This window comes from Rhinolophus sinicus, chromosome 13 (assembly GCF_057876585.1).
Source record: "Rhinolophus sinicus isolate RSI-liver-muscle chromosome 13, RSI-T2T, whole genome shotgun sequence".
Lineage (NCBI taxonomy): Eukaryota > Metazoa > Chordata > Mammalia > Chiroptera > Rhinolophidae > Rhinolophus > Rhinolophus sinicus.
In genome coordinates, this window is record NC_142513.1 from 40,511,422 (window position 1) to 40,534,879 (window position 23,458).

Genomic DNA, 23,458 nt, shown 5'->3' on the forward strand with positions numbered 1-23,458 from the left:
TTGGGATTATACTCAGCCCGGAGTCCATAGTCTCACTTAGCCAAGTGGCCCTTAACTGAGTCTGGAGGAGACATATCCAGCTGTAAGGAAACCTGCCAGCCTCTATGTGATCAGCCTGTGTCCTGCAAAGATTTTCCTCCAGGTTTCCAGGTCTCACAAGCAGACACACAATCAGACACACAATCTCTGAACCTGGTGAATGATTCATACCGTTTATTTACATTAGGAGGTAATCAGAACATAGATTTCAAACCATTTTAAAGACAATGGGTTAAATATAAAGTGAAAAAAGAAAGGTTGAGTTGGCTTTTGGAAGTTTGCTAGCCAAGAAGTGATGGACCTAACTGTTTTTTACATTCATTCTAATATCCAGAGTTAACCATTATAAGTTAGTCTGGAAGCCCCTTTCTTCCCCTCCGAGCATAAGACAGTTAGTGTTGGTACTACAAAGCTTTCTTGGTATTCATCTTAGGTCCCTCCCAGATAAAGGTTTTTCCTCCCTATTTTGTCAAGACTTCTCTCACTTCTCTATTCCTTCCCAGGGTACTTAAAGTGGTTGAAAGAGCTAGTATGAGCAAAGCATTAAGGGAGCCATAACTAGTTACCGCAGGCCTTGGTCCCACCATTACGGCCCCTTCCTGGCCAGGGCCTGTCTTCTCCACAAATTGAGGTGGATTGGAAGAGGAAGGACTTGCTATAAAAACAGATACATTTGGATAATGTGGCTTAATAATAAGTACCACCTCATATTTGTATAGACTGCTTTCACATAAATTACTCCATTTTTTAAAATTTCAGTTCCCACTACTACCCTTCTGGGAGACAAGGAAAGCACTCCTTTTGTCCATTTTACAGATGAGAAAACCAAGGCTCAGAGACTCCCTCCCACTTAACTCACTAAACTGTGGTACACATGTGTGTGTTTCTGTTTCTCTGTGTGTCTGTGTGTCTGTCTGTCTGTCAGAAATAGTGTAGAGGTTTCCGGTACATGTATAAAGACATAGGTGTGTTTTGTGGTGCTACAGAAATACTAAATGAGCAAAATAACACAACATAAGCAAATAATAAGCAAAATAAGTGAGGATATGGAATGTTATAAAAGGGAGAAAACTCATCTGACTGAGGAAATGAGGAAATCTTCACAAAGCTGAGGATATTTAGAATGTTTTTGGAAAAGTGACTGCATAAGTGGCATCTCGGCCGAGATGGTATGAAGAGTGATTGGCAAATACATGCATATCTGAAGTCAAACCATGCATTGTTCCACCATTTGGAAGATATATAAAATGGCACACACACCACCTTGCCAGAACATTTCTTCTCCATCAGGAAGCTTGTGCATTTGGTGGTCGGGGGCGGGAGCATTCTACGTAAATGGGTTTTATAATCTTCCGTACTGAATTTAAACACAAGCTGCCTTACGGGCACCTTGTGTTATCCCCCAAGCTCTGCACTCCTTCTGCCTTGTGTCTTTACCAGAGGTGGCCTGTTTGGCAAAGAGGAGTGTAACCCAGGAGGTCTATCCCAGGAGGGTCAGGGCCAGTGGGGCCTTGGCGTTCCCCAAACCCTCTCATGTGTTGATGGCCTCTCGCCCCAGCCAGACTGGGTCCTTGACCCCTGACCAACTTTGTGTTGTGAACTTAAAAAAATAGTTGTACAATTTGAGTGTGTACTGGTCTGTTTACCCAGCATCGGAGCATGTGCTCCGAGTGAGTCAGGGACTGAGTTTCTAGGCCACCCTCTTCACTGGCCTATTTCTGGCTGACTTACATCCTCCTCACAGCTGGTTCTGATAAGCCTCCCAGTAGTTGTTTGAGAGCACTGAGATGGTCCGCTGCATGCAGCAGGCAATAGTGGAGGGCCTTTCCTTTTCCAGAACACACTCAGGGACACTCAGCTGGTTTCCCAAATCTCTCTTTTCAGCCTTTTCCCTGGAAGGCTCAGGAATCAGCTTTGCGGATTTATTCCGACTCATTGCTTTCTACTGCATCAGCAGGTAAGGCCTCTTCTTCTCTTATGATTTCCATCACCTGATTGGTGTGCAATATAATTGCCCTGAGGTTGCTTGATTAAAACAGGGCAGGGGGATCTGGGAGGCTTACCTCCTGTTAGATGTCCCTGGAAGCATTGGCTACTGAAATAAAATGGTCACCAAGTCCCCTGTACCAGGTTTAAGATGAAAATAATTACCCTGGACCTGCTAAATGTAACATCTCATTAATTAACATGATTATGTTCTCAAGCTGCTCTCATGGCTCCTTTCACTTAGACCCATCAAGCAAGAAAACACATACATGTGCACACACACTCACACACACACACACAGAGAAAGGGACCAATGATGCAAACTTGTCACATTTCAAGGTCCTGATAATGTTCTGAAAACTTTCCAAGGGCTATAGTTCCTTAATGTGGAACTAGAAATGTAGGTTCCTTAAACCAACCTACAAAGTGTGCATCACTGTTGTGGGGACAGAGCCCCAGAGAGCAGTTTCCAGGCTCTCAGTCTCATGTGGAGAGATGCTGGCTCGGGTGGTAGATGGCCATCAGCTGTGGCTGGTCGGCCATTGGCTGTGGCCGGTTAGCTAATTGGCCACTGATATAACTGCTGTGGCTGCGTTGGTTGGAGTCAGTCAGTTGGCAGGCAGAAAAGCAGACAGCAGGTTGCAGGTCATGTGGCTCCAGCCTCCAGTGAGACTATAGTGGTATGACTCCCCTACCTATGGCTCCGTGGGTGTTCCTTTTTGGCCTGAGACCCCGCAGGCCACCCTGCATGACACTGAGTAAGACGTTCCTTGTACCTGTTGGATTAGGCCCTTCAGGGGCAGACACCAAGCAGTTTAGCTCCTGGAGGTCCTGGGCCAAGGGAAGTCACACAATCAATGGCCTGAGGGTGGGGAGCCACTCTCAGAAGGGGACTTCTGTAATGCAGGGTCTCAGCTCCCACTCCCCACACAAGAATGCAGGATATGGTGAGGCCAAAAAGGAACAACAATGGAGCCATGGATAGAGGGTTCATACCACTATATTCTCAATGGCACCTGGTCAAGACACAAAAGCAAACATCCACCAGTATTCCAATGAGGGGTCTTCCTGCACCCGAGTCTCGCTGGCGGCCAGGTGAGACACAGGAAGTAGGATCAACACAATCCGCAATCCACAATCCGCTTTCTAACCTCACTTGCTGGCTGCAATCCACGCCTGCTAGCGCGGCCATGGCAGCTATATCAGTGGCCAATGGCTAACTGGTTACAGCTGATGGCCATTTACTACCCGAGCCAGCACCTTTCCATGTGAGGTAGAGAGCCTGGAAACTGCTCTCTGGGACTCTGTCCCTACAACTCCTGTGCTGTTTCCCAACAGGAAGAAATGAGGGGCTTCTCCAAGATTAGGCCAGAGCCCTGTGAGTGCCTCCTAGGGTATGCCAACTTCCAGGGTATGGGCAGTAGCCCTTGGCTTGTTTGAGGAAATCTGCTGCCCCAAGACAGGAGGCCAGTGCAGGAGCACCCACTGTCCCCAGGGAACCACACCTGGTCTGGTTTGAGGCCAACCAGGCCCTGGGAGTGAATTTCAACACTAACATGAGGATCAGAGGTGAAGTCGGCCAGTGTTTACTCTTTATAGTTTGCTTGTTGGTGATTGTGCTGTTGTTGTAAAGAATCATTGCACCTATAATAAAGCATTTGGCAGCAGTGCACAAAAGATACCATCTCTCTCCTCAGTGTTCATAATAGACTGGAATGACTGCTGTCCAGGGCTGGTCGGTGATTAAAGGAGATAAAGTACATGAAAGCCTGTTGTTATAAACTCTAAGCAAGATGCCAATATAAATTAGTCCTTACAGAAAAATCCCAGCATTGACATTCTGTGGTGAGGGAGACCTGAGATTAATTTTCCTATTTTTTCAAAATGCAAAGATTCTTGATGTTTTTGTTTCTCCTTTTCACCATATGTTACTAATTTATTTAAATCTATGTTCTTAGTAATCAGTAATTGATTTGATGACCCCATCTTACCAAAATGTTTTTGAAATGTTCTAGTTGGTGGTTAGTACATAAATATATTCAGATAGGGAGTGACTGGACCATCAGCTCTGGTAGTCACACAGAACGTACATGCACTAGACTAGAGAATCCACGGATCAACAAGCATGCTTTACCGCATCAGGAAGGCACATTGAAAAGTAGAGTTGAGACCACAAACAGTGATGCACACCTTAGCCACCCAAGCCTTGTAGCTCTCTGTCGGTTTGGTGTCATCAGTGCAGTGTAGAGCATTGCCTTTCAGTCTTTTACTAGAATCATCTGGAATCTTGTTAGAATGCAGATTCCAACTGAGAGGATCGGGGGCAGCACCTGAGATTCCATTTCCAACAAGCTCCCAGGTGATGAGGCCAATACTGCTGGTTCTACAATTGCACTTTGAGTAGCAAGGGGCTAAAGAAAATAATTATCATTATTAATTATTAAATACGGGGGTGCCAAAAAAAGTATACACATTTTAAGAGATGTTATCTATCCTACAGCAGTAGTTGGCCGTCATCAGAAGTGTCTGGACGCTGATGGTAACCACTTTGAGCACCTCTTGTAATTGTAGACGTCAAACGTGACTTGTATTCATTTCGGTATATATTGAGTATTACAATTTTAATAGTTTTTTCCTTTCTTAAAATGTATATAAATTTTTTGGCACCATCTGTATAATTATCGTTTCAGGGCTTTCTCTGTATGTGCTGGGCACCATACATACATTATTTCTAATCCTCATGGCAACCCTGAAATTAGGATCAAGAAGACACTGTGGCTCGGAGAGAGTGAGAGGCTTGCCCACGTTCAATTAATAAGTAGCAGATATTGAATTTGAACCTGCCTTGATGCCAAAGCCCATATTTTCCCACTAGAGAGCACAGCTCCACAGACTTGAGGTCCCGCATACCTGGGTTCCAGTTTCCACTTCATCCCACATTAACTCTGTGAGTGGGTGCAGGGACCTCTCCATCTATGTCACCCTATGCTCCTGATCTGTGAAATAGGGGACATCAAAGCTTCCTCGCAGGGGCATATGTGGGCCCCACATGAGTTAAGGTGCTTGGTGCAATGCAATAGTAGGTGCTCATTAAAATTAGTCTCCTCCCCTTTAGAAATACTACATAGAGCAAAGTTAAAAAATAAATCTAGATTATGCATGTACTAAAAATCTTGGGTGAAATGTTTATACCTAAGATGGCTTTATTTGTCTGTTACGCAAGTTGTATAATCAGGGCCCCTTTCCTTAACAGGGTGTAGGTGAGAAGGAAGTGCCCCCTTTTGTGCGTGTGTGGGCACATGCATGCATGCATGTAGGAGATGCTGTGTGCCCTGGCTGGCACAGTGGGAGAGGACTCATGCACAACATCTAATTTTCTAGTAGATCAAAGCCTAAAACCACCCATTAGCAAATGGCAGGTGTGGTTTCCTGTCATATATATCATTAAGAAAAACCAAAACCAGCCATGTGATGTTTAGGCCCTAGGTACTGCACTGGGCGAGGTAAAAGCTTAAAATAAATGTAGGTTGGTTTTGTTATATGTGGCCTTCCCCCAAAATTGTCTCAAGAAAGTAGATATTACTTAAGTTGGTATAGCCATAGAAACATATATTTATTTGAATGATTTTTTTAAACTTTTTATTGGGGGATGTTGAGCAACAGTGTGTTTCTCCAGGGCCCATCAGCTCCAAGTCAAGTCGTTGTCCTTCAATCTAGTTGTGGAGGGCGCAGCTCAGCTCCAAGTCCAGTCCCCGTTTTCAACCTTGTTTTTGAGAGCTCGTGCTCTACCCAACTGAGCCGTCTGGCCGCCCTACTTGCATGATATTTTGGTGTTAAAAGTTCTGGTGCCTATTGATCTTCATTGAAGACTATAATCAGGGTCACTGCATCTCTGGGGTCAGGCAGCATCCCCTGAAGTTCCACCTGCTTCACCTAGAACAGATGCAAGATGACAAGTAGAAGAAGGTGCTCACAACATTTGGGGGCAGGCAAAAGGGTCTCCTGGAAGCAGGAGTGACCCAGGCTTGACACCCCAGGAAAGGGGAGCCTCCTGACTGCCAACTACTGGCATTTTTGTGAGCAGTATATTAGAGCCCTGTGACACTAGTACGTTTTATTCAGGTTTTGCTCTTTCTAATTTGTTATTCATTGTCAACAGCTTCAAGGGTTCCAAAATTCTCAGTCATCCATATTTAATCTGATGCAGCCTAGAATGTTCCCTAATCTTACTGTGAACAAGTGATTTGGTATATTATTCTCTTCCATGGAAATTTTCAGTGCATCTTGTATAGATAAAACACAAGCAGAAACTCCAGGTTTTGTCCCTCCCTCCACCCCAGCCGCATAGCCCCTTGCTGTTCTTTATACATGTCAGACCCTCTCCCACCCAGGGCCTTTCCACCTGCTGCTCCATCTGCCTGAAAAGTTCTTTTCCTCACATTTTACTCCATGGCGACCTTTAGATCTTCAGTCAAATGCTATCTGCTCATGGGGCTATCCCTGGCCAACTCTCACACTTGAATACTATTATTCCCCTTTTGCACTTTATTTTTATCCATGGCACACATCCCCTTCTCATATAGTCTATAAATTGACAATTGTTTATTGTCTGTTGGTGTCCACTGAAATGAAGCTTCTTACAGGCAGAGACTTTTGTCTGTTTTGTTCCCAGTACCTGGAACAGTGTCTAGCACATCATAGATGACTATAAACATTTATTGAATGAATGAATAAGTGAATTCATTGTAAGACCAATACCACCACTAAAAAAAAAATATTGTTATTGAATATTCATTCATCCATTTATTCAAAACATACTTTTCCCCTATTTTTATCAGGCAAGATGTTGAGCTGAGAGCCCTGTCACCAATGCTGAGAGCATGGTCCTAACCCTTGTGTATGAAAATGAACAAATATTTATTAAGTCTGCCTTTACCGTTTCTGAGAAGGCAAGAGGCCATGCTCTATGCATTTACTGGGGCAATGCTATGCCCTGGCCATAGAAGCACCCTGGTGCCAGCTCAGCAGCTTCCTGTTGGGCTCTTTGGTCTGGGAGGCCGCCCTGTGTGTGTTTGCTGGTCTACACATGGTGCAATGCTGCTTGGGGGCAGGGTCGTTGCATGAGGTCCTGTAGACCTGCCTTCCTACTCGAAGTGTGGTCCAGGGCAGCAGCCTCTCCTGGGAGCTTGACAGAAATGCCAAATCTCCGGCCTCATCCAGACCTCCTTAGTTGGAGTATGCAGTATAACAAGACCCCTTCCCCCCATCACGGCCGGGATTCATGTGCAATACCTTAAAACACAAGAGGAAGTTCTTACCTCAATATTCATTGAGAATCTGCCACATGTAAGGCAATAGGATGATAAACATTAGTTTAGGATTACACATTCCTGCCCAGGGAGTTGGGCAGTCCAACATTCAGAGCAACTAGCAAATTAATAATAATGTTTTATGTCTATGATAGATCCACCAACATAGTCAGCAGTTCCAGTATGAACTCTGGGTACATTTTAGCTATCCGGGAAGGAAATCTGGTCCTCGCTGCAGATACTGAAACCATGCAGTCTTGTCTCTCAGCCTGTTCTACCTACGTTAATATGGTGCAGGAATAGTAGTCCTACAGTCCTATCACCAGTAAAGTTCTGGTTAGACACGCTGTGACGTTGACTTATGACATTTAAAATAGTTTAAGCTAAAAATGTCTCTTGGATGGAAATGAAAGCAAGAGATAGAAACATGACATGTAATTACAAATATTCTCTTTTTTGAAAAATCAGGGACGTTCTGCCATTTACCTTGAAGTTGCCTTACGCCATTTCAACAGCCAAGACGGAGGCTCAGCTTGAAGAACTAGCCCAGCTGGGACTAAGTAAGTGGGGGTCCCTGCCCAGGTCTCTCTTGAAATGAATCCATGTAGCAGAACAAAGTTGGGCTGGCTGATGATACATTGTCACATCCGAAAATAATCCCCATCTCCATGGCAAAACTTCAGGTCCATGAGAACCCTGAATCACACCTTTTGGGAGTCTTTGCAAGTCAGATGTTGAACCAATTCTCAGAGGCAGGTGCTGAGTTTGCCTGGGTAACCCCCACATCCTCCTAGCGTCTTTGAGTTTGAACTACCCAAAATGTCTAACTTCAGTAATGTGTAATTTCTTTCTTTTCTGTGGCATCTTGCTGGGGAAAGGCAGTACTTGACAGAAAGGGAAATTCAGCACAGTGTTTCTCACATGCATGGGTTTTATTCTAGAGGAACATATGGGCACTGATGACACTGCTGTGCTTTGAGGAATTTGACGGTGCAGGCATCTAGAATAACATCCGTCTCACTTCCTCGCTTGTTGTTGAGTTCCAATCCTGGTATTCTGGGTCATGTCCCTTACGCTGCCGTTCATTCTTGCCCTGGCCAGCTGGGCACTTGCTCCCCTCTTGCCTCTTTGCCAATGCCCGTAAACCAACACCATGCTGCTGGACAGTGGGTGACAATGGATCAGGAAATACAGTTTACCCATTTTCACTTCTTTGTCCCATTGCCCTGGAGAATCTATGTGAGTTTAACTTTTACAAAAAAATTTTTTCTCCTAAATGAGAAAGGGAAATTTTCTTAAGGTTTTAGTGCTTTAGTCTTCAGATAAAAAACCAGGCCAAAGTATTTGAATGGAAGTTTGAGATTCTGAAGTGCAAGTGCCAGGATTCCTAAGCCCTAAGAAACAATGATACCTGACCCAGCAAATAAAGATATATGTGTTCCTTGTTTGGCATATTTTTCTCTTAATATAAACTTGTTTTGAAGCAGGTGCCATTGCCAAGGGAGCCTGCATAATTCATAGAGAAGCCTGGATGTAATCAGCTAGACTGTAGGCCCCTTGAAGTCTTAGACCAGGCCTCAGTTTTCTCTGGTGACCTCTGTCCCCATAACTCCTGGTACAGGTGTCAGCATGTAGTGTATGCTTTGTGCCGGGTCTGAAGGACTGAAGTGTTACGGACAGTGCTTCCACAAAAATATCTTGTTCTAGTGGCCACTATGCAGAAGCAAATCAGGTTAACATTAGTTAATTAACACATATTCAACTCGAATTGTCAAGGCACACATTATCCATTTTCTAAAGAGACAGCACATTTTAAAATTCTGTATTTCAATTATTTGTTCGTTCATCAAATGTTTCTGTGGAGCCTGCTATGTGGCAGGCACTATTCCACACATGAAGTGTTCAAAGTTAATAGTGTCTATCTTCCTACCCCACCGCTCAGGTTTATAGTCTATATGGGAGGAACACACACATGTCGGCTAAGTGTATTACGCCTTATAAAGTCTTTCAGTGGTGCCAGTAGAAATCTAAGGAGGACCCAAAGGCAGTGGGAGCAGTTCCACCGAGACCCACACTGGCCAGTAGAAATACATATAAAGCGAGCCAGTGTATAATTTTAAATCGTCTAGTAGCCACACTAAAGAAAATTAAAAAGACCCAGATGAAATTAATTTTTATAATTTATTTAACATAATATATCTGAAATGTTATTTCAACATATAGTTAATATTAAAGTATTAATGAAATATTTTACGTTCTTTTTTTCATACTAAATGTTTGAAATCCGGTATGTATTTTATATTTACAGCACATCTCTGTTTAGGCACTAAATTTTCATCAGAAATACATGATCTACCATGTTTCCCCGAAAATAAGACCGGGTCTTATATTATGTTTTGCTTCAAAAGACACATTAGGGCTTATGTTTAGAGGGTGTTATCCTGAAAAATCATCCTAGGGCTTATTTTCCGGTTAGCTCTTATTTCAGGAAACCATGGTATATTTAGATTTCATTAAGTTTACAGTTGAAAAGATAGATGCACATACCCAAATGCCAAACCTACTTAAAAGTTTTCCAGTAACTGAACTAGCATCAGTTTTTAAATTTAAGTTGAGAGACATTAAATAAAATTTAAAACTGAGTTTCTCCATTGCACTAGCTGGATTTCAAATGCTCGGTAGCCACTGTTGGCCCTCGTGTTGGACGGCACAGAACTAGAGGGAAAGGAAGGAGAGAGAAAGCAGGTGACACAAGCCCCAGTATCACGCATGTGTGCAACAGAGATGAGGCAGGGCAAGGTCTCCCAATGTCAGCTTCTTTCTAACTCCCCTTGACCAGCCATTCTGGGCCCATAGGAAAGAAACACATTTTAAGTAAACACAGCAAGAAAAAGCTATACAGAGAGAATTACCTCTTTCAAATGGAAATTACAACAGACAGCGTTTAATTTATCACCACCACTGCCTGCCTTAATTTGCTTGGAAAACAGACCCATCTGTAAAAGGGGACACTGGCAGTATAGCTGCAATAGGCCGTGTGTACTGCTCCAGAGTGTTGACTATGTATAGCCATGGTGAGGAGGTTATATAGGATTTGGGAGGATGGGCAGCAAACCCCAAAGATAAATGGTTGAACTTGGACTTAATATTTGCATAAGTTTGCTGTCCTTGTTTTTGCTGATGGGACCTATGAGTGTATTTTTCCGCCTTTGGGGGTTTTAATGCTGAACATGTGAAACCCTAAGCAGATTGTGTAACATCCCTCAGGCCCAGCTGCTGGTCCTGCCCATTAAAGGGGAACTGCCAGGCCCTCTGCAGGCCACCCCCAGAAGTAGATTGGAAAAGGGGTTGGTGTTGCTTCGCTTTTTGTAAAGTCAGGGAGCCCCATGGCCTTTTCCAAGCTTATACTGTAACAATTCTAGTACTTTTTTCCTCACCTGTGAAAAGCCTGGGCTGGCTTTGTTTGTTAGCCAAACCGTTTCTCAAGGGCTTTGAAGGTGAAAGCCCCTGGAGCATTCCTGTGAACCCACAGCTGGGCCTGGCAGCATTTCTACACTTTCCAGTAAGGGAATGCAGTTAAAGCAGAAAAAAAAAAAAAAAAGAAAGAAAGAAAAGAAAAAAACATCAAGCGAAGCACCTCCTCCTCTAAAGACAAGAGTAGTCATACAAGTGTGCTTTCTTTTTAATTTGTGAAGGATTGGCCCAAGTGTACTGTATTTACATTCTTGTGTTCACTGATAATGACTTTCAGATTTTTGGAGCTCTCCAGCTGACAACAAACCCCCAAACCCTCCACCTCCCCATAGGCCTCTCTCCTCAGACGGTGCTTGCCCTGCCTCCCGCCAGCTCTGCCTTATAAATGGAGTGCATTCTATAAAAACCAGGACGCCTTCGGAGCTGGAGTGCAGCCAGACGAACGGAGCCCTGTGTTTTATTAATCCTCTTTTCTTGAAAGTGCACAGCCAGGACCTCAGTGGAGGCCTGAAGCGGCCCTGCACAAGGAGTCCCAACGCGAATGGCACTGAGAGGCCTCGGTCCCCCCCACCCAGACCCCCGCCACCCGCTATTAATAGTCTGCACACAAGCCCTCAGCTGTCCAGGACTGAAACCCCGGCGAGTATGCCAGAAACAGTCAACCATAACAAACATGGGAGCATAGCTCTGCTCGGAGCGAAACCAACCCCCATCCCTCCACCCCGGCTGAAGAAGCAGGCTTCTTTTCTCGAGGCAGAAGGCGGCGCAAAGACCTTGACCGGCAGCCGGCCTTGCCGGGCCCGGGAGCGGGAGCCTGAGCAGGAGCCCGGCACAGCTGGCAGCCCAGGTGGCGCCCCGCCTGCAGAGGCCCGGGGGAATTGCACAAGGGCCGAGCCCGCCAGCTCTGAATCACGGCCCCCGTGGCATGGAGGCAGACAGAGGCTGAGCGACATGAGCATTTCCACTTCCTCCTCCGACTCGCTGGAGTTCGACCGCAGCATGCCCCTGTTTGGCTACGAGGCCGATACCAACAGCAGCCTGGAGGACTATGAAGGGGAGAGTGACCAGGAGACCATGGCGCCCCCGATCAAGTCCAAAAAGAAGAGGAACAGCTCTTTCGTGCTGCCCAAGCTTGTCAAGTCCCAGCTCCGTAAGATGAGCGGAGTGTTCAGCTCTTTCATGACCCCGGAGAAACGTATGGTCCGCAGGATCGCTGAACTGTCCCGGGACAAATGCACCTATTTCGGCTGCCTGGTGCAGGACTACGTGAGCTTTTTGCAGGAGAACAAGGAGTGCCATGTGTCCAGCACGGACATGCTGCAGACCATCCGGCAGTTCATGACCCAGGTGAAGAACTATTTGTCTCAGAGCTCAGAACTAGACCCCCCCATTGAGTCGCTGATACCTGAAGACCAAATAGGTAAGTACCCAGTTTGCCTTCTTTTTTTTTTTACAATATAAAAGATGCGATAACCTCGTAGGACGGAGCATTCTGTGTTAGTTATCTTAAATGAAGTTTTCTTCGGAGTTCAAAACAGCAGAACATTCCACCCGCTACATTTGAATGGATATGTAGCTTCTTAAAGTAAACCTCACTGTTATAACTGTCATGGCTGTACATGCCAGGTTGGAAAATGTTTTGGGGACTGACTGATGGAAACTGCAGAATGGTTCTGTTCAGGGATCAAGTTTGCTTTCTGGGGGTCTGGTTCTCTATCTGCTTTTGTGCTGTCTGTGTGACACCACTGTTGAGTGTTTTCTGAAAGTGGCTCTCTGCAGGCTGTGCATGCACAGAAAGATATTTTTCTGTCTTCCAGGAGGCAGTGTTTTATTCTGCTTTGCTTGGGAAGGACTTTTTATTGAGGTATAGCATATATTATGAAGAGTGAAGAGAGGACCTGTGCAGCTGGATGAGTTTCCTCACTGACAAGCGCCAGCTCAGTAACCAGAACATGACCAGCATCAGATCGCCAACCCCCCACTCCCTCAGTCCCCAGGACCCTCACACTGTCACCCTTCTCCCAAAAGGGTAACCACCCTGCTGCTTCTAATTAATCCCACAGAATTCAGTAGGAAGCACTGTTTTGGAGTAAACCAAAAAAAAGGCATTTTGTGTACCTTTAAAATAAGTAACACAGTTTGGAGGTCACATGAAAGGTGTTTCCTCCAAAGTCAAGAGGAAATACTTTCTTTATAACCTCATTGAAGGGCTGAATTAGTGGTTACTTTGGCCAAGGAAAATTTGAATTTGGCAAGCAGTCTTTTTTTCCAGGGCGAGTGTTGAAGGGATTTATTTATTTGTTTAATTTCAGAAGGTTGACTCTAAAAGGCTAGTAATTTCAGAGACCTCATTCACTGGGCAGCAACAGCCAAAAGAGCTACCAAACATTTCCAGGCAGTTCGTGAAGCTAAACACAAATTCCTTCTTTCTGATTGGGTCTGTTTGTGGAAAGTAGTAAACAGTGTGTGGTAGAGAGTTCTCTCTCTCTCTCTCCCTCTCTCTCTCTCCCCCCCTTCTGCCCTCCCTTCCCCTCTCTCCCTCCTCCTCCTCCTCCCCCTCTTCCTTTTTCTTCTCCTCCTCCTTCTCCTCCTCCTTCTTTCTCTCTCCCTCTCTCTCCTTTAAGTGAGTTTCAGCAGTTCTTTGATTTTCTCACAACGGAATCAAAGCCTTGTTTGTTTTTCTGTGGTTTGAGCTTGGATCCATGAGGCGTGGTTAGATCTGGGCTGTTGCTGAAGAGAGAGGCTCTAAGGAATGTGCCCTTGTAATATGCCTTAGAACTGAAAAAGGCTCCAAGGAGAATCAAAATAGCCACACAGACAGCTCTTTCCCCCTTCCCACCAGAGCCCACTTCTAAGGGAAGCTCAGATGTATTAACAGGGACCCCAAACTTGCCTGAGAAGCTTTCTCTGAAGGGACCCAGGGGAAGTGTGAAGCAGGCGCTGATGTCAGCCCTGGCCTATGTGGCTGACATCACCAACCAGCCCACAGAGACAAGGCTCATGAGTGGACAGGGCCTCTGCTTTCTTCACTGCTGATGGAAGCAACAACCAAAGTGCTGGTCCTGGGAAGCTCTTCTGCCTGCTTCCTTTGAAGTAAAGTTCAGATATGGCTCTTGCTCTTGGAATACAAGGCCTCATTTTCTCCAAAACAAATATACATTTTGCTGCTCCAAAAAGATGCAGCTTTTAATTTAAAATCTAAGGTCATAAGGGAAGAGAAGCTGACAGCTATGGAGCCCCTAATTTGAGTCAGGCAGCCTGTACAAGTGATTTCAGTGAGTCCTGCCTCACCCCTGTGAAGCAGACGTGGGCATTATCCCTGTGGGGGGAAGAAAGGCAGCGCTTTGCCAGGCAGAGCCATTTGTCCCAAGACTACATCAGCTAGTAACCAGCAAGTGCAGCGTTTGAACTTCCTTCCATTGGATTCAAAGCCTATGGTTTTTGAACTTCACCCCTCTGCTGCTGCCTGTGTTCATATTTTCTTGTCAAAAATTAAAGGGAATGGAAAAAAATTTTCAATCATGTTGTACACTTAAAACTAATGTAATATTATATGACAATTACATCTCAATTAAAAATTAATTTAAGAAAAATTTTAAATTAAAGAAAAGAAATTGGGGGTGGCCAGTTAGCTCAGTTGGTTAGAGTGTGGTGCTCTTAACAAGGTTGCCAGTTCGATCCCCACATGGGCCACTGTGAGCTGTGCCCTCCACAAGTAGGTTGAAACAACTACTTGACTTGGAGCTGATGGATCCTGGAAAAACACAACTTGAATAAATAAAAGTTTAAAAAAAGAAAAAGGAAAAAGAAAGGAATTCAGGGGACTTGGAATAGTAGGCTAACTCTTTGTTGAGACAGCTCAGATTAAAGCTCTTTGTGGAGGTGTGGGCCTGGCCAACCTAATTGTTGCCATGATATTTTATTGGTTTGCTTTTTAAAAGTTTCACAGAAATACATGATCTGTATTTAGATTTCATTAAATTTACAGTTGAAAAGGTAGATTCACATACCCAAATGCCAAACCTACTTAAAAGCTTTTCAGTAACTGAATTGAGCATCAGTTTTTAAATTTAAATTGAGAGACATTAAGTAAAATTTAAAACTGAGTTTCTCCATTGCATGAGCTGGATTTCAAGTGCTCAGTAGCCACAGGTGACTGACTGTTGGCTCTCGTGTTGGACAGCACAGAACTAGAGGGAAAGGAAGGAAGCATGAGACAAAACAGGTGACACAAGCCCCAATATCAGGTATGTTTGCAACACAGATGAGGCAGGGCACTTCATCATATCTATTGCTTCCCCCGTTAAACCATCATCCTATTTCGAAAATACAATGAATGTGCTGGGTTTTTGAAATTAAAAGGAAGGTGAACCAGAGCAGAGCTTCACCTGAGAAACTCATCATAAACCCAACTGAAGGAAAAGAAGTGACCCTAATTATTAGAAAACCAATCCCCTTAAATGTGCAAGTTACTGGATTAGGACTGATAAGAAAATGGACTCAGTCTAGTTGTCTGTTTTTACGTATTTCTAAATGAAGGGCTCACTAGTTTACTACAGACTTATTAGTACAGTGACTCCTTTGAACCTTGTGACCAAGTCAAGGTTGGAACATTTGTGTAGCTGTTGTTCATGGTTTGCAAATGTAAGAATAAAGGCCAAGACGTAGAACATGACTTGCAGAGGGTTATGCTACTGATAAGCAGGGGAGCCTGGATTCAAACCAGGTCTCTCTGTCTGTTTGCTCATTCCCACCAAATCTCCCTTCCTGGGAGGATGTAATTCCCTTTGAATGGATTCACTTTGAATGCCATCCCCAGAATCCCAAGCCTCAAATTTGTTCTGAACAGGTGTCTACTAAAACTCGTAAGGCTTTTCAAGAATGCCAGTTGGGCTTCTCTACTTAAAAAAAAAAAAAAAAAAAAAAAATCTGTTCCTGGCCTCCTTTCCCACAACTTCTGAAGGAGATAGTTCTGAACTAGGAGGTGGGAATTTAAGTGTAAAGCCTAGATTTATAGAATCTCCATCCTGAAATTAAGGAGATGAAGGAGGCATTTCACTGGTTTAACCCATGTAGAATTAGCGCCATCATTCATGTGAAAAATGACCATTTGAATGCATGTGTGTATGCATTAATATATGGAGATGGTGCTAATCTGTCTTCTTCAGAGAGTGGTTCTTTAACTGCATGGAGAAAAGCCGATGACAAACACAATAGCTCTCACCCACTGCCAGTTTACCCATATGCTCCTGTCACAACCCTTTAGATCAGCACTTTCTAGCTGAGTATAAAATGATAATCTCAAAAATGAAAAACTGCCGTTCTACATGGTTGTGTCCTATCATGGAGAATTTCCAGTCTGTTTAGGCTTCTCTTTAAAGCGTTTCCTTCCCCAACTGCCATTGGAGGTTTTAAAACAAATATTGCTTGATGATTGACATCAGCAGCACTCTTCTGGTTGGAGGATGAAGCCTATGAAGACAAGACGTGGTGAGTTCCCACGTGAGCCAGCTCTCTGATCGTTCCAGGGCCACCTATTATGTTTCCCTTCTGGACAGTTATCCCCCCACCCTCACCTCACCTTCTCCAAAGTAGTACACGGAAGGACAAACAAGTGCGTTAACAAAAAGTGTACAGTTTCAGGTCCTACTCAAAAGCCCTAGGATCAGTAACTTCATCAGCAGAGGGAGGTGTATTCATTACTGTTGTGTCCTGCCCAGTAAAGTATCGACAGGGTGTGACATTACTCATTATTCTAACGTGTTTCTCTTTGGTGAGTTTTCACATCATACCACTCTTGCTTCAGTCTTTTTCAACCAATGGGAGAAATTAGTGCAAACTCTCTGGTAGTGAAATCTCCACTTTGCAGAACTAATTGCGTTTTGTAGTGAGTGTTTTGATTTTATTCAAGCAAAATAATTTTTATTTCTGATTGGTTGTTAATCTGAGAAAATCCCTCTGTTTTCAAGTCTTATTCAAGAAAAACAAAATTTCTGCAACTCCAAAAAATGTTGGTAATCCCAAATTTTCTATTTCATTCAAACTGCCCACCACAGACTATCAACAATGATACAAAAAAGCCAACTATTCATATTCATAAAAGTCAGTAGTGAAAAACAAGACAATACTGTTTTGCTTTGTTTAATTGCTGTATACTAAAATGTGTATTTACTCTGAAGAGTATTTTAATTATTTGAAGAAAAAGTATCCTTAAACTCAACATTTCCCTCTTATTTCAAAGAGAACATCAATTTACATATACGTGTGTGTTTTTCAATAGAGAAATACTGAAATGTGGTTAGACACCAGACAGCATGGCATGCATAAGAAAGGGGATTTGAACTGATTCCCTAAGAGTGAAACAATTGCAACTACTCTGCTTCAGATCACTTTTTAAAAAATGAATATGTAAGTCTGGCTCAAACTTCAATGTCTAGTGTGATTTGTTTTTAATTTTTAATTCACAGTTTGGGTTAAGCCCTTGAGTTATTTATCTCCCCTTTTTTAGATAAAGAGCCATTCTGAGAGATGTGATCAGAGACATATTGGTGCCAATATGTGGAGATTAAAACCTTGAATCTGACTTTTGATCTAGTACACATGACCGACCACATCATCTAGAAGAAGCGAACGTCCTTATACAGTTAACAAGGGGTAGAGAGAAAGGAGGATTGACCTCCTGCAGCATAGAAAAAGAATGCCTGTATTATTTTTGAAAATTAGTTTAAGTAGATAGGAGACCACAGAAAGAAACACCTCTCTTTCCCATGGGGCATCATTTGTTGTATTATTTCTACTTTAGGGCATCAAACTTGGGTTAATTATGCTTTATCAACTAAAAGAAGTTTCACAACTCCAGTTGAGAATCTCTGCCCAGGGGTCCCTGATTCCATGATACTCTATACAAGGGAACTGTTAGTCCAGTAATTCAGAGAGTCCTTGCTAACAATGTGGGGGTTGAGGGTGGCGTCACAAAATAAGGTATCTGTGCTAGAATGTTTTCTGACTGTAGAATCTTCCATCTCAAGAGAGATAAGCGTCTCCCTGGACAGGATCCATCAGCAGGTAAAAGCGGAATTCATGTAGGAATTGAGAGCATGAGCCAAGGGACACTTGAAATGTTACATTGATTGAAATGGAAGCTCGAGAATCTTTAAGGCTTTGACGTGTTTCCCAGTACTCTACTCCTGCCAAAAGCATGGCTCTGATTGGCTGTCATGGTGAGGCATGCACCTAGTGAAGGAGCCCTCACCGTCCAGGGTCCCAACTATAGCCTTGCCTCACTTGGCCCAGCCTCTCAACAGAGACCACATCGTGCAAGCACAGCCCTCACCCTCTCACCTCAGACACAATGTCCACTGTGGAGGTTCTTGCTTATTGTCTGGGCCTAGAGGCTTGTTTTGGAAGCTAGAATTCACAACCTGCCTCTTGCTGAGTTGAAGAGTATGTGTTACATGCATACTACATTTTTAATAGAAACAAGTGAAAGCCCCCATAATCCCTCACCCCTGTGTGGTTCTTGATAGTTTACAAAGCACTTTTATGCATAGAATCCCCTTAAATCTCCTTAATGCCTTAGGAGGCCCCATTTATTATCCTCACTTTTATAGATGAGGAAACAAAAGCTTAGCGAGGTCAAGCCAGGATGCAAACAAGACTGAAATCGACTCATGTGGCAGTCTTTTCCTACATCTCACACAGCAGCTACACTGCCTTTCTTGTCTGTTTTATGAGGAGGGAGGATGACCGAAGAGATGGAGTCACACCATAGAGAGGCCTGAGATCCACATGCCTTAACATTGATGTTGTTACCCTGGCTCACCAACCCAAGGTTGAGTTTGCCAGGTTTCTGCTTGGTACAATTAAATGTCGTCGTCCCCCGCCCCCGCGCCCATATTCTATTCCTCAGACGCAAACAGTTAAGGGTGTTTGCCCATACTCAAAGGATGAAGGTAGAGCTAAGCTCCACCTACAGAGGATGAGGGATCAACATGAATTATTTGGAATTCTTCTGTAAGGAGGATTGGTCTCTTCTCCCCTGCCTTCATTTTTACTGACCTTCTAGTAGAAGGCACTGAAATCAGTCTGACAGATTCCATACATAAAATATTACATGAATATAGCCTATACTTTTGCATAATGCCCTTCCTTGAAGCACACCAAAATGAACAATAATATATAAATGAATCACCACCCCAGTGCTTGTTATCTTTATTTTGGTGCCATCCCTGCTGGTCTTGTGGGATCTTCCTTTACTGATGAAGTGTTCTTTATTATTTATTATTTATAGGCGGAGGGATGCAATCCTGATTACTTAAAGCAAAGCCAGGTATAGGCCATCCCTGCAGGGCACCAGAGGACTCTGTGGGAATTGGGCTGGGTGCCTGGACCTGGACAATGGCTTCCTCACCAGAGTCACACTTTCTGTTTTCTGCAGGGGTAAAGAGAAGAAACTAAATTTTCATGTAGCCTTCCAAAGGAAGGATTTGTAGTTCAATTCAACCGTCACTTTTGGAGCACGTGCTATGTGTGGTCCTTCATCACGACCCCCAGGTTTTGTGTTCAGAGGACTTCCCTTTACGGAGAGAGGTCTAATTCTCTAGATGTCTGTGCCATGGCAAAGGCAACAAAGACTGCTGAGTTCACAGAGAGAGGGGAGGAGCATGTGAAGAGGGAGGGAAAGCAAGCCCTCCTGGGAAGCCACATTGGGGAAAGCAAGGAGCCCATCAGACACAGGGAATAGCATGTGGAAAGGCGCAGAGACCCAGAGGGCCACAATACTGTTGGCTTCAGCAAGAACTTGGGCTGTTTGTGGGGGACATGCTGGGAAGAAGGAATGGAAGGCAAGGCCAGGGTGCATCCTCAGGAGATGTCTGCATTTATAAGGTAGTGGACAGCATATTAGAAAGATCACCCCAGTGGAACTTTTTAACAATATTTCTAGCTCAGATACCAACCAATCAAATCAGACACTGGCCATAAACACCTGTGGACCAGTGTGACAAGCCAGGATGCCAAGGGCCTGTAGTGGACAGACATAGAGCAGGGACCGAGGCCCTCCCAGTTAGTAGAGCAAAAACAGTTAGTGGTGAACTGAACCCACCCTTCGTTCCACATGCTTTCTCATATGAAATGGGGCTGGGGGCTCTCAATTCCCATTGCTCTGAAAGATACACAGCTGCCCAGGACGATCGGCTCATCTGCGGTTTTGAGCTGTTAGAGACAGAATGAGGCTGTGATAAAACACTGAGAGTTTCAGGGCAGAAAAACCCAGAGGGCTGCACTTCAGGTCTTCTGTCTTTGTACCTATGGATGGGAAGAGCTTAGGAACAGTAAGAAAACGTGAGAGAGAGAAAGATGCACAGGAAACTAGGTGGTTTTACAATTAATTTATCAAAGTACTTTCAGTTCCCATTTCAAACAAAGCAAACCACAGTTAACAGCAAAAAACGAAACGTTCATTAAACCTGGTGTCCCTTTACAAAGGCATGTACTGCACATTCAAAAGGAACAGAGGGAATCAATGGTTTCTGCCCACTGACTAGGTGTCAGGTGCATGCGAAGCGCTCATTGTGTAAGCTCCCCTCAACCCTCCCAACAATTCCATCGGGAACCTCTGAGTGATCCCATTTTACAGGTAAGGAATCTGAGGCCTAGAAAGGTCATCTTCACTCAAGGTCACAAAGTAGAAAACTGCTCATTTGGACCTCGTATCTGACCTGAGGGTCACTGGGACACGAGGTGGTCTGCTTTATGAGTAGCTTGTACAGAGGGTTAGCAAAGTGCTGTTGTGGCTGCCTGGCTGTCACATCTCAGCTGTGCTGAGATGGGATGGACCAGCTCCTCGGCTGAATGGCAGGAGTGTGTGGTGGTTCAGAGTAAGTGCTGAGGCTGGACTGCTGGGTTGGAAGTCCCAGCTTTGCTGCTGATAAGCTATGTGTGCTTGGTCATGTGTCTTCACGTCTCTCTGCCTCAGTTTCTTCACATGTAACATGCTGTGCTGGACACCATTGTGCTGCTCCACTGAAACTCACTTACGTGTTTGATTTCCAACTGCCAGTGCCTGCAAAATTTTACCCGATACTTTCTCATGCCACCAGAGCCCTTGTCTAGGGTGGACAGAAATGACCTCCCCAGCATTTGGGAGCAGCCCTCAAGCAGGGACTGAAGGGAGCAGGTATATAGATGCCCCAACTACCTTCCCTCTGGTGGGACAACTCTGAGGCATGCTTTACACTGTGTCTTGAACTTCCCAGCCGGGTTGAGCTCTACCTGCCCCCAGTGATAACTGGCTTAATAAAAAGCATGCAATGTTGGCTGCCTTCCCTCTTAACTCACTTCCCCAGTTCACTACCAGTGCTTCCTGGGCTCACTGCCTGAATGCACTACTCACACTTAACTCCTTGTCTCAGCATCGGCTCATCTCAGTTGAAGGGTTGTAAAGTATGTAATAGGGCTCGAAACTCACTGAGCACCACTCAGTGTCAGTTCTAATCCTTAATCCAATTATACAGCCAAAGGAAAATGCATTAGCAAGTAAAGAAACTATCAACTCATTTTGTCCTTCTTGTACAGAGGGAGGCCCATCATGCCATCTCCTGAGTTGTTTGCAATAGGAACAATCACACTTGCATGTCTTCACCATCCCGGGAAGTCATTTGACTTCTAAGCCTCATGCCATGTGCAAAGTGAAGATGGTACTAGTTCCTACTTCAGAGGGCTGGAGTGAGGGTTAGCATATAGTGAGATCATATATATAGCCCCCTTAGAATTAGGAACTGCACAAATAGATGCCCAATAAATATTAATGATTATAGCCATTTAAATTCACAATTTGAGCTCCCTGTGAAAAAGACCCATCTCATCATCAAACATGAGCTTCTTTTTCTATTATATATATATTTCTTTCTAATTATCAGAAAGCTAGAACTCTAATAAATCAAGATGCCATATAACCTAACCTAATCTTCTATCTTAGTCAAGTAACTTTAGGTTGCAACCTGTACTTCTGAATATTATGTTGTTTAGACTCTGGGTTCTGTTAGAATCCCCTGGAGAATATTTATGATTACTTCGTTTTGTTTTGCTAATTCTGTCTTGCCTTCCATGGGCAATGATTCCAATGGCAGTTCAGAAGTTCAAGGCAATGACAGTGAGAGAGGTGAAGTGACTTAGCCAAAGTCACTTAGAAAGATAGAACCAGGCTAACTGCCAGGTCTCATGCTCCTAGTGCTCTTTCTAAGACACGCCTTCTCTGGACTTCACCTTCACCTCTCAAGCTCTTGCTTCCCCCGAGGCAGCGTTGGGTAAGCATGTTCCAGTCTTGTGACGGTTCCTTGTCTGATCCCTGGCCTTCTCTGGAACCTATGCTGTCAGTCAGAGTGAAGTAACAAGGGCAAGGCTTCTGTCTTCCATTTCTAATAAGGGAGTGAGCACTCACAGCCTGGGAGGGAAATACATTTAATGGTTTTTACAAATAACTACCTCAGGTCCCCTAAGACGAGAAGCATCCAAGCAGCTGCCAGGCACTTTAACATCCTCCTTAATGTATATGAGCTTTGGGGACCGTTGATAGGATCTCTAGAAATATTTTCAGAAAATTTTTTTCCAGTTTTGGTCATGTAGCTAACTTTGATTTCTAAAATTCACAATATTGTAGCTCAATATTGTAGTTCTCTAGTATTTTCTTGTTTGTTTGTGGATAAATACAATTAACATAACCAGATTTCTTGGGTTCAGATTCTGGCTCCCCCTCTTGATAGCTATGTGGCATCTGTCTCTTTGGGTTTCAGTTTCCTTATCTATAAAGTGAACCCCCATGGGATTTGTTTGAGGATTTGAAGAGTCATTGCATGTAAAGTGCCTAGAATAATGTCATTATTCTGACAGTTTAAACTATTTTGTTTTCTTGGGTTTAAAACAACCAGAAATAATAAAAAACAACAGATAGTAATTTATAAGAAAGGTGACCAATCTGTTCTTTTGCTTTTTTCTGAGCTAGTTCTCATTCTGAAAGATTTTCTATTCCTTTTGTTTCCTCAAATCGCCTTTCCCTATTCGTTCATGAACAGCCCTGTTTTTTCCTGTTGAAGAAAATCAGCTAGGTACCAGATCCCTTGGACTTTTTTGACTTCTTTTTAATATTCTCTATGTTTATTAACGATTTGGGGGTGGGGAGAGGTTAGGAGTAAAGTCCTGAAAAACGATGCAAAGAGACTTGTCTTTCTTATTTCTAAATCATGGCCTTTAAAAATGTACTAAAAGAAATCTAACTAACACTGGCAATTTTTTTTCATTCTGAGTTTCAAGAGAATGGGCACTTAGCCATGGGTCCTAGGTTTCAACCCTCCTAACAGATTCCCATAGCCCTATTCATGCCCAGGGTGGAGTTTATAGCTTGAGGGACGAGGGACGCACTCAGCCATTGGGAATGAGTTTTCTGCCAGTCTTCCCCCAGGAACAGCACAGCACCTTCTGGAGACAATTTGTGTTAATGCTCTGGCCAGAGGTGATCAGGCGCACTCTGAACTTAAAAGTTGCCCTTTGGTTAAAGAGAAAATCCCAGGCTGGTCTCCAGTTATTTTCTGTTTGTTTGATTTATACATGGTTATTGAGGTTTAACTTACATCCATAGAGAATGCAAATCTTAA

General features: G+C 43.8%; 1 protein-coding gene across 12 annotated transcripts in view; it reads left to right on the forward strand.

Moving 5' to 3' along the window:
* RIN2 (Ras and Rab interactor 2) overlaps positions 1–23,458 on the forward strand; it is a 245,328-nt gene that overhangs the window by 208,428 nt on the left and 13,442 nt on the right. For 11 of the 12 annotated variants that reach the window (XM_074318234.2, XM_088789282.1, XM_074318239.2 and 8 more), the window contains 3 exons: positions 1,924–1,996; positions 7,803–7,894; positions 11,086–12,228. In XM_074318234.2, coding sequence (XP_074174335.1) covers positions 1,924–1,996; positions 7,803–7,894; positions 11,086–12,228 — 1,308 coding nt within the window. The remainder of the gene's footprint in view (positions 1–1,923; positions 1,997–7,802; positions 7,895–11,085; positions 12,229–23,458) is intronic. The other variant, XM_074318240.2, reaches the window with a different exon arrangement.